The following is a 16,862-nucleotide window of genomic DNA, read 5'->3' on the forward strand; positions in this document are numbered from 1 at the left end:
TCACAGTTGCTGTGGCTGAAAGTCCAAATCATCAAGGTCTTAGGTGAGACTATCTTCCTTGTGTTCCTTAACTTGTACATGAAACCTAGATGCCCCTTCCCCGCTGGTGACTGCTGTGGCCTATATAACTTAGAAATGATTCGGTTTAGGATGTGCCCGACACCTGTAGGATATTGCTAACAAAGAAAATCTTAGGAGCAAATAGGATTGGACCCAGAAGTAGAAGGGTCAGGAATTCAACACACATTTTTTAAATCCCAAAGTAACTGCCACTGACTCAATTCTGACTCACAGTGCCCTGGTGGCTTAGTGAGTTAAAAGTTGGGATGCTAACCACTGAGTCAGTAGTTCTAACACACTAGACCATCCATGGGAGAGAGATAAGGCTTTGTGATTCTATAAGCCTTAGAAAATCTAAAAGGGCAGTTCTACCATTTGTCCCATAGGGTAACTAATGAGATAAATACATATTTGGGGGAAGCTCAAATCAATTACTTATAACTTATTAATTCTATCCCCTAAATATCTCTTACTACTCTGTATTTACTACTCAGTTTGATGACTAAAACCCTAAGTTCCATTAATTCAGGGAACATGGCTATTTTTCAGTTTTTTCTTTTTTGATCTTTTCAATCTTTTACACAGGAAAGACACATACTAAACACATTTGCTATAAGAAGAAAATAAATGATGGGCGAATCTGAAATTTTCTGAGGCAATGAAGAACTAAATCTCAGAAAAGGAAATGAATGTACAATTAGGAATCAAAAGAGTTAAATTACACATAGAAATAACAACATTAAAAAAAAGAAATAACAACATTAAGGTAAACAAGTCAGTAAATTAAAATCCAACTAAAACTCTACAGATAAAAATTATTAAAGGATAATTATATTTAACAAACAAGATCAATTCAAATATGAGAAAATTTCTTAAGTAACCAATTTTCTATTCATTCCAATTGGTTTTAAGTAGGATATGCAATATGATATATTCTACTTTTCCATTCATATCCAGGTTCCTTACTAAAATGTTTTACTTTATACTAAATAATCTTGTCTAAAAACAAATGCTGCGAGCTTCTCAGCTGCCCCCTCTCACCCGTGTTCTCCTTCCCTGCCATCCCCACCCCCCCAACAAAAAAAAAATGCTGCTGCTAAGTCAGGAAGGGTTTCAGTCATTTAAAGATATCTCTGGAATCAGTGGTTGGCTGCAGACAAGTTCTCATAATAATATACTTGTCTTAGTCTTTTTAGGATACCTTAAAAAACATCAAAGAGTGGCTTCCAATGGGATCTGTTGGACCTAGTTCAATTGAAGGAACAGAAGTAAACTCAGATTGTGCGGGTGGCGTTTTGTTGAGATTCCCAATGAGATATTCTTGAAAGAAACAAGGAGGTCACAAAGGCTTATTATAAAGTTTTCATTCTTGTGAATAAGGGCAGAAAAGTTGCACTGAGGTAAGCCTTCTCAACATAATAATGCACCTGCTTATGCTTTGAAGCAAACACGGGCAGTTCTACAAGAATTTTGTTGGGAAATTTACCCCATCCACCCTACAGCACCAATTCTTCCCTTTCAGATTGCCTTTTTTATTTCCCCAAACTCACATTTTTGTGAGTTTGCTTTGCTTCTCTTCAAGATGCCAAAACTGCCATTTTGACATGGTTTAATTTGTAGAGTGCAAAATTCTTTGGAGGTTTAGAGGGATGGGCATTCAACCTTCAACCGTGTAGAGACCTAGAAGGATCTACTTAGAAGCAATAGCTTCACATTTGGGTATTTTTGCTGAAGGGGAGCTTGATCACTTTGCAGCAATACTTTTTTACTTCTCATAGCAAAGCTTCATATATGTTGGTAAAGTTTATTTCAACAGATCACAGACTTAAAGCTTGATAGGTCTGAAAAACAACTTAAGAGATCTAGTGGTAGGATGCGCTCATCTTACAAGATGATTAACTGAGGACTGAAGAATTGAATGATTTCTCTAAGATCACGGAGCAAGCTAGTGTAGCTAGTGCTCAGTTTATGAGCAGATATTACAATGGTTTGTTTGGTTTCTAAACATAATTCAAACAAGTACCAAGCACCATATTCCGGTACTGACTCCAAGCCACACTCACTACCATCTAGCTGACTCCAACACCCTGCCGGACAGAGTCGAAATGCCTGCGGATTCCTGAGACTGGACCATTTGCACAGTCTTAGAAAGCCCCCTCTTTCTCCTGTACAATGGCTGGTGGTTTTGAACTGGTAGACTTGTGGTCAGCAGCCCAATGCCACCTAGAAAGGGCTTCACCTTTCTACTGCACTAAACTATATAATAATATACCCACATTTTAACTATCTAAAGGAACAAATTTTTCAATCCAAACAGCTAAAAATTTATATGGTATAAATTGTTAGAAAGAACAAGAGCGATAGCACAGAAAGAAGCATTTATAAAAGTACTCTGGTTTTTTCTTAAGATTTTGAAAGCTGGAAACCAGTGAAATTTAAAGCTGCAGTCTTAATAATGTGAGCAATCAGAAATGAAAATCAGAACAAAAATACAAGTAGATATATAACAATTCAACTTTTGAGATTGTAAATTTGTGATTGCCAGTATTACAAAGTTATATTTAAAATTATTAATTTCACGAAACGTACTTTTTAGTTCTAAAAAATTCTGAAAAAAATAAAAAATAACTCTAAAATAAACAAGTCTTAAAATATGAAAATAAACTAAAATTATTGTATTTTTCATACATATAATGCACTCCTTCTATATTTGTTTGCCAACTGTACCCTTCTATCATGACGTGCTTTTTTAAGTACCATTACGCCATAGTAGGCCTGGCTAACGTACACATGTAGACAGTGTGTGCATTATGCATTATTTGCATGAAGACATTTCTAAAAATTTCATTAGCACAGCACACAAGATTTCAATTAGCTAAATTATAGGCATCCTAGAATTCCTCCAACTTATCAAAATCGGGCTCTAATGCCATTATTTCTAGAAGAAAAAAGGTAGCAATTGAGAAAATTATAGTCAGAAGTTTAAAATTTTTAGATTATGTAGACTGCAAGTTTATACATTCTTTTATCCCATTGTTATTGTTGTTGTTGTTTTTACAAACTTAGATTTTTACTATGGTCTAATTCAGGAACTCTCCAGCATTACTCAAGAGTAGTCCAGTGGTTTACTTTGCTACAAAGATACACTAAGTTAACATGTTGCAAGAAGAAACAGGTAAAATACTTATTTTAAGTATCCTATTCTCATGTACCCCTAAAACTAAGATTCTCCCCCAAATTGCTTTAATTCATAACTAATTATGTTTAAATAGCCTCCTTAATCAAAAATAATTAAGATGAAGAAAATTTCTACTAGAAAACAGGAATTCTTGTTATAATCAATATATTCATAGAGTTAGTTACAAATTCTATTATGCACACTTAGTTAAGAGTTGGGGAAAATTATCAGTCCACTGTGTACATAATTCAGCACATTACATCTTGAATCACTAACCTGAAATTAAGAGATAAAGTCTTACAGTATTAAAACCCCACACCTGAAAGACTTACCATTTTATCTAGATGCTCAATGGATCTATAAATCTCCCCCTGGGATTCATCATAGTAACTGTAACGGAACCTTTGACCTTGAAACAAATATCATGTACAAAATAAAATAGGGAAAAATTAGAAGCTAAAAGAAAGCAAGTGCTTACCAAATAATTTCAGTTCTCATAAAGGCAAAATACTTATGCCTCTGAGAGAATCATTCCCAGGAGCCCTTGTATATAAAATAAAGGCATGTTTGGGAAGGTAATAAAGAAATGATGTATCACCACAGTGGTTGATGTTTTATGTTAAAAATTGTTTCAAGTTGTAGTAGAACCTTAAAGTCATCAGCAATATATGAGGTTAAGGAAACAAACAATTTATAAAGACAGAAGCATTGTTAAACATACTATATCAGTCTATAACATAAAGTAAAAACCCAAAGAATATGTATGATTCAAGAAAATGTGTCTTAAGGAATTCATCTCAGTGTAACAAATCATCGGAAGCCTAACCTGCTGCACTGATGCAAAGACTGGCTCTATATCACAGATAGAAAAGTGGGCTGTGTGATTTTAGGACCTTGATGTAAGTTTTATTTGCAAAACCTTCTATTTGAAAATGATCGGTACAAATACCTTATGTTAGGAGCAGGAGGCGCAAAAGAATAAATGTAATTGTCCTGCCCTAACATAAAATCTTAATATGGTACAAAAACACAGAGCATTCCATGTTTAGTTGTTCTGTAAAGAACAGAAAGGGTAAAATGAAGGAAGTTAAAAAGAGGACAAATCAAAATGCTCCTAAAACAGTCCTGTTCCTTATTATAGTCACAGGAAACCAAGTTAAAACAGATCTATAACTAGTCTGGCTGTTACTGAACTAAGATGGATTTCACATACACCTAAACCTATCTTTCAGCAATATCTTTCCCCTACCCTCCCCGCAGAAGTATTACCTTAATATTTTCTAATCTTAAAAGATTTATCAAGACTCATTTCTAAAGATATTAGAATCTATCAAACATGTACACACAATATGCTTCAGGTCCATGGATCCAAAATATTATTCTCACAAAGTTTTCTGTTAATCTCATTTTAAAATATTTTCTTATAAATAATGGGCAATCTAAAATTATAAAATTCTTTCTTGGGAGCTTAAGTTCTGTATCACAGAACTTAACAATTCACACATTTGTTGATCATCTCTGAAGGTCATTTTTCTAAAATACACCATATTATGTTGACTTTCACATTTCAACTTTTTATACACAATATATATGAGGAGACTTTTTTTAAGTTTGTGGAAAATTCCATTATCTTTTAATTCCATTTCCTGTTAATTCTTTGAAACGCCCTCATTCTTATTTCAAGAAACATTACTAACCCACTATCGCCTTTCACAGTTTATGGTGTACTAGAATGAAGCGAAAGAGCTCTGAAGCTGTCTCTGTTTTCTGAATAAAACTTAACCCTTGTTAAATAAACACTGTAAATTACTGCATGTTTTCAGAGCTGAGATGCACTACAACCCTTGAACTAAAGAAAACATTGTTAAAATCAATAATGAGAAGCCAATTGCTGCCCTTACAATAAATGATTCATTAAATTCCTTTAAATCAGTTGGGTGCAGCATTGTTTTTCCTAATAGAATATATTGCATATATATATTTCTTCCTTTCAAGTAAAGAGAACAATGCAATCTGCTTTCCATGGCTTCCACAAGGCTCAAAGTCCATCTAAAATTCTATCACAGCAACTTACTGACTCAAGTTATTGATACTGAATTTCAACTTCTATTTTCAAAGTTCTTTTGCTAACAGCTGCCAAAAGTCTTTTGTGAAATAAACGAAAAATTAAATGAATTATTTTAGAAAATAAATTCTGACTGATTAAAATATTCTTTTAATCAGTGCTGTTTGAGATTTCTACTAATTTTATTTTCTTTGCATCTGGAAATAGCTGATAGCCTTAGCTACTTTCACTAAGCCCTGTGATTAGCATATAATTGAACGATATGAATATTGCTACTCCCGGGTGCAGATAAAAGTTCATATGCCTTTTGATGGCATTATTTTCAAGTATATAAAGCTAATGTTTCAAATAGTTGAAATTCTCAAGACTGCAATAATAGTAAGTGAAAAGAGTCACTATATTTTAAAATGCTAAACTGGTTCATATGGACTATTTTAAACCTAACTTTCACGTAAAAACAGCTTCTAAATAAAAGTCATACATTCAAGCATTTGAACATTTCAGGCTATGAAATATGTGAAACACTTTAAAATATTATCTCAGACTGTGATTTAATAAGAATGACAAAAAATACAATGAAAAGCAATTTGAACTTGGGTTCAATATTTTGCTATGTACCTTTTGCTACCCCTTTCATCTAACATTTCACATGTAACAGCTTAAGTGATATAAATAGCTGAACAATGTACCTGGTTAAGATGCTAAATCCAACACACACACACACACCAGCTCTCAAATTATCTGAGAATTTTTATAATTGTGCAAATTTCTTAAAATTAATTGAACAATTAACTTTTGTCCAATATACATTCAGAAAACAACTAATTTGAAGCAGTGGTCATCATCCTAAACAGGTACACATGCACACAACTTAAGGTTAAGCACTAGAATTTGAGCTCAAAAGACTTATTTCTTATTTTAAAAGTAAAACTTTCTCTGAGATTGCATTTACTAAGAAAAATGAAAGAACTAGATTAATGAATTCATCACAAATATAATTTCAGTAAACATTTATTATCACCTAAAAATTAAATTGTCATGTATCTTATAAGCAGAGATAATTTATTGTAATATTTCTAACATTCAATAACACTTACAAATCTAAACTGTGAGCACACACAGCTGCTTTAGTACCTGGAGCACTGGACTGGTGTATATTTATAAGTATGAATAAAGCATATCACATAGTAAGAGAAAATTACTTACCTGAAACTTATCCTTTCAGAAGGTACACTGGGAAAATGGATTCTTTTGAGCCCCTGTTTCAATTCCAAGTATGAGCTTTCTAGCTTTAAGAGCCATTGTCCCTGCCCCTAGGGACAGCACAAGCTTTGGAAGTCCCCTAGTGAGTATGTCAGTAGTGTCTTCAGGTGCCTTCCCTCAGTTCTTTTCAAACTCAAAAGATGAGAGGAAAAATAACCCAAGAAAAAAATCTGTAAAGCAGAAACCTTACTCTTTGAGGAAAGGAGGGTAGCTCATTTGTGAATCCATTCCAGAGCACGCTTTCTGAGAAAAAGAAATACAGGTAAGTAATTTTCTCATCTCCAAAGGTGACTGGTGATTAATGAGTGGATTCACAGAGTGTGGAGAATACGCTCCAGGGATGTCTGTTTAACACACAACAATCAACTAATGAGGACAAACATAACAATGAATGGTACAAGAACCAACACTGCTTTAAGTCCCTCCAAAGGAAAAAAATATATATATATATATACATATATACTAAAATGCCTCACATTAGACTATGCATCAAACTGTACAGATAAACAGCAGACTAGAAAAACTCATCTATAAAGCCCTATTATTAATGGGGACTTTATTAACTTCAATATTAATCAATAAGAACGATTTTCATGTGTATGCCAAATAAAAATCGTACTGTAAATCACTTGTGATAGCATCTTCAAAAATTTGAGTTAACCACACATCAAACTGTGAGGTCCACTATTCGGCCACTCCACAACTGAACTAAACTGGGCAGTGCTGCTAGCACATCATAATGGAACTATCACCTAAGCAGGATCACATCAGGAAATCAAGTTTATTCTGGGCTATAAGTCTTAAACTAGCGAAAGATAAAAAAATTTAATATAGTGAATTCAGTATTCAGCACAAAGATTTGAAGAAAAGCACGCGAGGTTGGGTAAGATATGTGAGGAATTTGCTAAATTACATTCAAATTGCTACGAACTGTTTAGAAACTAGCAATACAGCAGAGACTAAGACTGCATAAATATTGACTTGTTGATATAAATCTTCAGAGAACTCTAAACAGTTGAAAATATAAATTTTATAAATATAGAGGGGTGAATGCCACTTTTAACAAGTGTCAGTTAGGAAAAAGGAACCATGCAGACCTGGATGAAGGACGGTTATGGCTGTAATCCAAATTGCCGAGTAGACTGCACAATTATTCAATCTGTTCACACACTGAATTGTATGGTACATGAGCTGTATGTCAAAAACTACTAAAATTAGTAAAATGCTGAGTGTCGGATAGTAAATTTTGTTCATATTCGAAAAATTAATGTCTTAAATATTTGTCAAATGAATGTATTGAAATGGATCTCATTTAAACCATCATAATGGCAAATCGAGTAAAAGTATGTAAATACTTTAAAATAATTAGTTTCTCTTTTATTCAGTATCATTTATATTATATTAATATATAAATGATGTTATATTATATATTATATTAATGAAAGTTGCCAATAAACTAAACTTGAGAATAAAAATTTCAGAGTGACTAGAAAAAATATATTTGAAGGAAATAAAACTTTTAAAAGAATGAAATTCTACTGATGACTTATTAGAGACTATTCAAATAGGTTCAAATAAAATTCATTTATATAGAATCATTCAAAAGGATGTGAAACTTGTTATATACAAAGCATCAGGACATTACTCAACCATGAGAAAAATTTAAAAACTAGGAGAAAATGTTCTTTCTTTTATTCTATTTTCTGCTAATAGCAGAAACAGAGAAGGGTTGTTGCAGAAACATCATCCTAGTGGAGCAAACGCAAGCATTTCCTTTTGTGTGTAACACTGATGAAATAAAAGGAAGAAACTGAAACACACGGTTTCCTTATGCGGAATTCAAATGAAGAGAAAGAAAAAAATATGCCACAATAGAATCTAGGCTCATTTATCTCACCCCAAAGGAAAACTTATTTTTAGTTTTGGTATCTTTCCCTTCTATCTCTTTTAAAGTCTAAATAAAGTGAAATGAGTTATGAAAGCTTAGCATGCGTAAAGTAAAATACATTTTAAAAATTACTCTTACAGTGGATACTGCTGAGTAAGTAAGGTCAACAAGGTAAAGTACTGCCAGTTTACAAAACAGAGCTTCTGTCTTTTGTCACTGACTTTCTGGCTTTATTTTTCATAGAAGTTGGACAAAATATGAAGAAAACCAATGACTACAAATAAAAAGTTGGCCACTATTAGTAACTCATATACTATCACACAACAAAAACAAAAGAACTTCTGACTGTGTATCTGAGTACCTGTCAAATATGGCATAATCAATTAAATGTGTTTTTTTCTTTAAAAATCAGCTATTAAGAAATATGGACTATGGCAAAAGAACCTAACTCGATACACCCTTTTCAGGTTTCTACATACTTTAGAGAACTGAATCCTTCCACTGTATTAATTTAGAACTGAGTGTCATGACTAGTTTTGGTATGGTATCTTAAAGGGAGGGGGGCACACAAAAAAACACCCAAGTATTATCTTTGTGAGGAAAAAAACACCCTAGATTTTTTAGATCGGAGTAAAGCATTATTCCTAATTTAGAAAAGATGTGCCAATACTAAAAGAGCATAAATCTGAAAAATATAAAACTTAATTTCTAAGTAAATATCATTTAACTCATAGTAAGCCAATGACTCGTACTGAATTTACTCCTCACTTATCAACTATCTCATCCAACATTTATCATTTACAATAGTGAAACTAATGATGTCTGTCTGCCAGGGAGAGGTGAGAGCAACACTGGCTAGGATGGTTACAGTTATGAGTCAACTTAGCTGGGCCATGGGTATTCCCGGTGGTTTGGCAGTTTTTAATTCAAAGGTTATATGAGAGTGTAGTCAGCCTCAGTTTTTGAGTGGCACCAATTTTCACATAACAATTTGGTCTTTGGAACATAACCAGGTTGATAAGTGAAAAGTACATGTACTTCAGCAAGCATGTAAAATAGAATGAGAGTTATTATTCTCTTGGTAATAGTCAATTTTTCAATAGTATCCATTTGATAAAGGAACCCTGGTGGTTCTGTGAGTTAGACACTGGGCTGTGCAACACAAGGTCAGCAGTTTAAACCCACTCCGTCACTCCACGGGAGAAAGATGAGGCTGCTTGTTGCCCCAAATATTTACCGTCTCAGAAACTCTATGAAGGATCTCCGACTCTATAGCAGTTGGTTTTGATTGGTATCCATTTGACAATTTCTCATGACTTTCCAACCCCTCTATCAAATCGCCCAACATAATTACAAAGTAAGCACTTAATGAGTATCGTTAGTGATGATGACACACGCACAAAAAATGATTATCTGGAAACATTCTATCATGTAACCACGCAATAGAAACACATTTTATTTTTGAATAATTCTTACAACTGATATTCATCAACTTTAAAAAAAATTAGGTTCTTCTTTATATTATAGAATGGAAATTCTATCTTATCATTTAAATGCTAAGATTCTCAAGATATCAGGAAGAGATCACACAGCCTAACCAATTTTCTAAGAATCGAGGTAGAACAGAACTCCCGCCCCGCCGACTGCCCACATCTTTGTACTTATTTATCATCAAGAACTAGAACTTGCTTGTTTAAGAATTATGAGAGAAAAAATCCTCAGTTTGTCGGATGATCTCTCCATGAATGAGACCTTTATAAAAAGACTTGCAAGAAGAGAACAGCATTTGGGCAGCGACTAATGTTTTATATGAATTTATGTTGCAGTTGCATAAGGTGCCAACCTAAAAAGAGAATTTAGACTCTAAAGAACAATATCAGAGAAACTAAGTATTTAAATCAAGTAATTCATAACAGCCTTAAAAATGAAAAAGGAGCACAACTTTAAGAACTCTTAACCTCAAAAATGTTTTATTACCAAAGCCAATTCATAATGCTAAAAAAAAAAAAAGTCCTTTTAAAAGTAATGATACGCCCTGGGTTAAAATCAACTATTACTAACCTTCAGAATTACAAACAAACAAATACCTAGCGTTCAAGTCTTCATATCCATTTAAAAGCGTCTATATACTGCACAAACTAGCCAACAGAATTAGTGACTAAAGAATCTTGGCAGTTTCTTTGAAATTTGGCAAGAAAGCCCAGCTCTACGTATAATCTATCAGTTCCCAACTTAAACACTATTAACATTTTGGACCCAAAAGCTCTTGGGGTGAAGGTGGGGGCTGTCATGTTCATAGCATGATGATCAGTAACATCTGTGGCTTCTTTACCCACTAGATACTAGGGGCACAAACCTCCCCTCACCCCCAAGTTGTGATGACCCAAAATTCTCTAAATCTTGCAAATATCCCCTAGGAGGCAAAATACACCCCAGTTAGAAATAAAATAAAAATTATACCACTGGGGAAAATGGTTCTCTTCAATGGAGACCACATATTTCAGAAGGCCACTCAGTGGGTGGGAAGAAAAACTACCACCCTACCTAAGCTAGAGATATTCAATCAATGTTGGTACTCAATGGGTAAGACTTTTAAAAGCCCAAACTCCAGATAGCTCCTTAAGGTTGTTTTCCTACCTTAAAAAATTATAGTCAAAAAATAAATTATAGTCTTCTACTTTGATGTTTTCTCTGTAAACAAAGAAATCGTTGATAAAAGAAAGATATTGGTATTCTTAAACAATGAATAAATGGGTCTTAAAAGCACTGGAACTAATAAATATGATAGGATAGTACTGGATAAGAGAGATTAAGTATAACCAAAGAATCCAAAAAGAGAAGTGTAAGAGAAGTATCCAAAAAGCTTCATTTACTCTGTGACATATTCATTATTTATTACTCTTCAGATTCATAATGATCACAATAGTCGTTGAAGAATCCTCATCCTTACAAACCACTACCAATACAGACAACAGAATAATAACCGATGTGCTACCTTTGGAGGATAGTTCTAGGTTGGTGGCAACTGTGGACAAAAACTATGCACGAAGAGGAAAAGAAAGAAAGAAAATCTAATTACAAAAAGGAAAATGTGGGAAAGGACTGGCATAGTACACGATTCTTCTTTTCGAACAAAGAACTTTTGTTTTATTTACCATCAAACCAATTACAGAGACTCTATACTGCATATTCTACTTGGAAGTGGGTTGAGAAGATCTTTAAGCCCACTAACATATCTACCTAAGTAAGGGTGCCCTCACAGTGTGAATCCAATTATACCAGTCGCCTTTGGAAATGTATTAATAATCCACTATTATAACCTGATCTTTGTTAAATGACCAAAAGACATATATTCACTTTTAATCATTGTTGGTAAACGAGTTCCCAAGAAAAGTGATGAAGAATTGAAAATCAGAGCGTAAAATGAAAAGGATTCCTTTAACCACAAGTATACAGAGTCTACAACCATATGTTAAAATCTAGAACTTACCCCAATGGCAGAAATCAGAAGAAACCACAAAGAGATTACTAGGATCCGCTAGATATTTACTGAAGAGTTTTCCGAATTCCTGTTCTTTTGACTCACTCAGAGCTCCAACCAGTACAGGAATAATGGTAAACTCATCCTTATGGCTTAAAGAAAACAGAAAAGAAAAACAAAAACTCATTTAATATGTTGAAGAATAAAAATACTGTTCCAAATAGGTAGGCACAAGAAAGTAGAGTATTTATTAACATTGGTTAAGAATAACATACATAATAATATAAACTTTCAAACTGAAAAATTATCATATTTGAAGAAGACGATTTAAAAGTATAGAAAGTATAGACTATTCAAATATAGAGAGGTACACTACTTCCAAAGCTACTTTACTACCACCTATAATATGCTGAAAAATAAAAATAATGCTATCAGACCATCAAATCTTCTCGAATCTAACCATCAACCGATGCTATAATTACTCTTTCCGTAACTTTAGAGCATTTCACCCTCCCTTGACTATTTAACTAATTGAATCCTATTATAATCACCATAATTTCTGGCACTGTTCCGTAAATCTTCTCAGAACTACATCTTAAGCTTGGTTCCTGTAAAATACACCAACTGTGCTTTTACACCTATCGCAATAAACAAGGCTAGGCCAGTCTGCAGGTATAATGCAAATCCCTTTGGTATATAGGATAGACCGAGAATTCAAGGGAGCTAATAATAATTTCTAGCTACAAGAAAAGAGAGGCAGCAGCACAAGTCCCTTTTAAACTCGACAGATTGAAAGATACATGAAAAAGAAACAGAACGGATTGACAGAGCATATCTTTCATGGTCTATAAAAACAACTGGTTACCTAAAAGTCTTAAAGTTTTTCATTGCAGTGAAATTTTACTTACATATATTCATTATTACTTATAGTCTAAATGAATCCCAGCTTTGGAATTTTTAGAAACATAAATCATGTTTGTATGATTTATTCTGAGGCGGAACTTTAAAAAAAATCATCATTATAATAAATTAATTTTAATACGATAATGTGAAATTTAACTGATGTAGGGCAATTTAAGGGTTTTTAAATATACTATTGAGAACCTCAAAATAAGTATTATCCAAGCTACATACTGCTACATTCAGGGCACCCAAGTGCCTCCCCCAGAAAGGCCCCCTTACCCTTGTCAATTGCGAAATAAACAGATCATACAGATCTCCAATCCCTCTGCAATGCAGGGGCTTCTTGGGCAGAATCTGCATCTATGGAGCAAGAAAAGAAGAGGAAGCTGGCAGAAGAAACTGCCACGGGACATCTCTCTGTGATTCTTACCAGTTTTGCTTAATAACTGCCTGAATGACATGGGACTTTTCAATGAGTAAGAAAGAATAGCATTTAGGGGAAAAATAGAATTTGAGCTCCTAATAAAAATATTGGAAGACTGTTGTGAATTACTCCAACCTCAAGTACTATCTACGTAAATACACTAAGATCATCAAGGGATCTTCAAGTAATTGTGACATGGTGGGGAGAGGTCAGCAGTTAAGCAAAATGTACAGCACAAGAAGAAGAAATGGGTACAAGTCCAATCTCTACCACACACCAAGACGACCTAAGAGTTAACTAAGTCACCAAAAGTCCTCACCTGAGAATATACCTCCTTATATGTAAAACAATCAGAATTACAATATTTCATAAAATTGTTATGAAGCAAGGAATAACACAGGGGAAAGTGCTTTGTCCTTGGAAGAAATGTTTTACCACGTACGTTAAGGAAACAATACATGTGCCAGGAGAGTCACCAAGCCCTTCAATTCAACTCAGTTTGAGCTTACAAACTGCTTTGGTACAGGCAAGTGACTCATAATACTTAGAAACGGAAGACCTAACCAAGGTTCACCTATTCAGTCCTCTTCATTATGCCTCTCTTTAAAAACAGTGCTTGTTCTCCACCCCACACAGAAAAGTAGAACCAGGTAAGGGAAAGAACATTTATCTTTGAAAAGTCCATGAACTTGGGTTTAAAATTTGAGTTCTGAAGTAGAGGAGTATAAAATCTACTCCTCCCACAAAACAAAAACAATTATAAACTTTGTAAACAATTTTAGGGTTCTGAAAAGTAATCCAAGGCAAAATTTCAAGTGAAAAGAATAGATTGATGGAAAGCAGCTGAAACTCGGTAAGGACAGTGCCATCTGGTGCCTTTATGCTCCACGTTAGCATGCAGACTTAGGAGACGCATGCAGGTGAGCTGGCAATGAGAACCAGTGGCTTCACTGCTGATAGGAATTAACCTTGATGTGATAAAGGGCAGAAAACCATTATCGAGAAGAAAACCAATAAACCTACAGCACTTTTAGTCTACTATTTTTATACCAATTCAGGCAAATTGTAACTGAAGGGCTAGCTAGCAATCCAATAGCTGGATGATCCTGGAAATAAAAGCACTCTGGCAGGTCTTCCTGACTGGAAAACTGCACACACACCAGAAGGGACACCTACGGTCCCAAGGTCAGCTAAGAAGGGAGACAAGAAGAGCCAAACATTTCACACATCTCCTGCTGCTTAGGAATCTGTGTGCACACGTGGAAAGTGTAAGAGAATCCAAGAGAAAGTAAGAGTCAAAATGGAAAACAGCCTGAACTTTGAATGTGCTTACACACACACACACACACACACACACACACACTCCACTGGCAGAGTGAACACTAGCACTTTAATCTTAAAAAAAGAAAAACACAACACTGAGGAGACAAAGCAGCAGCCATGAAGAAGAGTTTTCACACATTAAGATGATGCGATTGACTTTACAAATATGAATGAAGTCAGACTCCAGATTTGTTACGTTCTAGAAAATATCCAATTTCAAGAAAAAGTGAACAATTCAAAGAAGCAAGAATATACAGCTCACAGTTAGTGGAAAAGGGAGTGGGGGGTGCAGAGAGGAAGTAAACACTAGTAAGTATACACCAGTGGGACCATATACTGGAGTTAGTAGACAGACTTCAAAACCGTTATTCATAATACATTCAAAGAATTATGGAAGTCCTAAAGGAATTATAGCAATGACAAAAATGAAATATCAAAAAAAGAGCTATGAAAAAGAGCCAACAGGGAATTTTAGACTTGAAATAAATATATTAAAAATTCACTAGAAAATCTGAAGTGCATATTTGATATTGCTTAAGAATTAACCAGTGAAAGTGAAGGACAAAGGGGGGGGAAAGAATAAAGGAAAATAAATAAAACATTAGAGACATGGGCAAAACCAAGTGTACATCCAAGCATACAGGTAATGAGAGTCTGACAAAAAGAGACTGAGAAGCAAAGAAATAATGATTGAAAACCTACCAAATTTGGTTTTTTTAAAAGTTACTTAAACTTTTACCTCATATATCATACAAAAATTAAGTCAAACTTAAATAAAGACCTGAACATTTTAAGGATGGTGCCGGAAAGGGCTACGTTTCTTTCTGTTGTACATAAATAAGGTTGCTGAGGTAATCAAGGGTTATGTCAACAAGTCACTCCTGTCTGGGGATGAAGCCAAACCTGTCAATCAAGTGGTAGCTTGATGAGACCTCTTTGGGTAGATGGCCTTTTGTTTGAGTGAGGGCCTCTGGGAACGTTTCTATCTCTGACATGTTACCTTGCTCCTTACTGAGACTTCACTGAAACTCTGACTGACTCACTGCCTCCAGGATTAGCAACATGGGGACACCTGACCCTGAGAGCTGTGGGTGCCCGGCCATGCTGCCATTGCCATTTGGATCCACACCACGCTGTACCCACTGGTCTGCGATCTTCCTGCCTCCCATTCATCATTCTGTGTCACTGACTACATGAGTCTGAACAGGGGCTTACGGATTAGCATTGGACTTATGGGCTTCAGTTGGACTGAGCTGCAATGCCTTCTTATATTTAATTGCTTCTTGATATAAATAAATGTCACTGGATTTTTTTCTCGAGTCAACCCAGCTTAACACAGATGCTGTACGTTGGAAACAATTCGAAGGCATTTAATAACATAGATAAACCTCAAGACATTATGCTAAGTGGAAAAGTACACCTGTAACAGAATCGCATCTCGCATGATTCCATTCATATAAAATGTCCACACACAAAAATTTGTTGCCAAAATAAAAGTACGTATATCACTGATCGCCTGAAGTTGGGAGCAGAAGGCAGGATTAACCTCAAAAATATTCAGTTTTTTTTCTGGGAGTGAGGAAAGTGGATTGTGATCATAGTTGCACAAGTCTACAAATCACTGAATTTGACTCACTAAATGAACTGTATGTGCATTAAAGTATGTAAATCCTAACTCAATAAAGCTACTGGGAAAATATCCGTCTTTGCCTCCTATAAAGCTATGAAACTATCCTAACATTCCCTTGCCTCCAATGTTTAAAAAACAAAAGTTGTCATGTTTAGAGTTGTCATGCTTAAGAGAGGAAGTCAGTAATTTAAAGTTATCCCTTCCTTTTCTATCTTACAGCTAAATTCACATGCTGTAGAAAATTTCTAAACTCAAGTTGTATAACAGATTAATAATGGAGGCGCTCTCTTTAAAAACAAATAGTAATAGCATCTCCATTGTTCTCAATATCAGATATAAAAATTAAAAATTATAAAACTCCAATTCTAAAATATTATGTGATAAGAAAATAATTTAATTGGAAGTAATAATTTTTATTAGTGGTAGGTAAGCAAATGATGTTGTAAAACTGTATCATCTTGGATGAAATATTATACCCAAATGGTTACTTTTTATTTTTCTCTGACATCAATTTTAATCGCTCTCCTAATGAATACAGAAAAATATGGGTAATTAATTTTTACAATTTCACAAAGACTCTAGGACCAGTCCTGAGTTTATCACACTCTGATGAGAGTGAAAGCATAATAAAAACAGGTATGGGGAGT

General features: G+C 34.4%; 1 protein-coding gene across 1 annotated transcript in view; it reads right to left on the reverse strand.

Annotated features, from left to right (window-relative positions):
• Positions 1–16,862, reverse strand: part of MEMO1 (mediator of cell motility 1) — a 115,124-nt gene that overhangs the window by 18,180 nt on the left and 80,082 nt on the right. Inside the window, exons 6-7 of the mRNA XM_075535342.1 lie at positions 11,945–12,087; positions 3,571–3,647 (exon numbers count right to left, since the gene is read on the reverse strand). Coding sequence (XP_075391457.1) covers positions 3,571–3,647; positions 11,945–12,087 — 220 coding nt within the window. The remainder of the gene's footprint in view (positions 1–3,570; positions 3,648–11,944; positions 12,088–16,862) is intronic.

Source organism: Tenrec ecaudatus, chromosome 17 (genome assembly GCF_050624435.1).
Source record: "Tenrec ecaudatus isolate mTenEca1 chromosome 17, mTenEca1.hap1, whole genome shotgun sequence".
Classification (NCBI taxonomy): domain Eukaryota; kingdom Metazoa; phylum Chordata; class Mammalia; order Afrosoricida; family Tenrecidae; genus Tenrec; species Tenrec ecaudatus.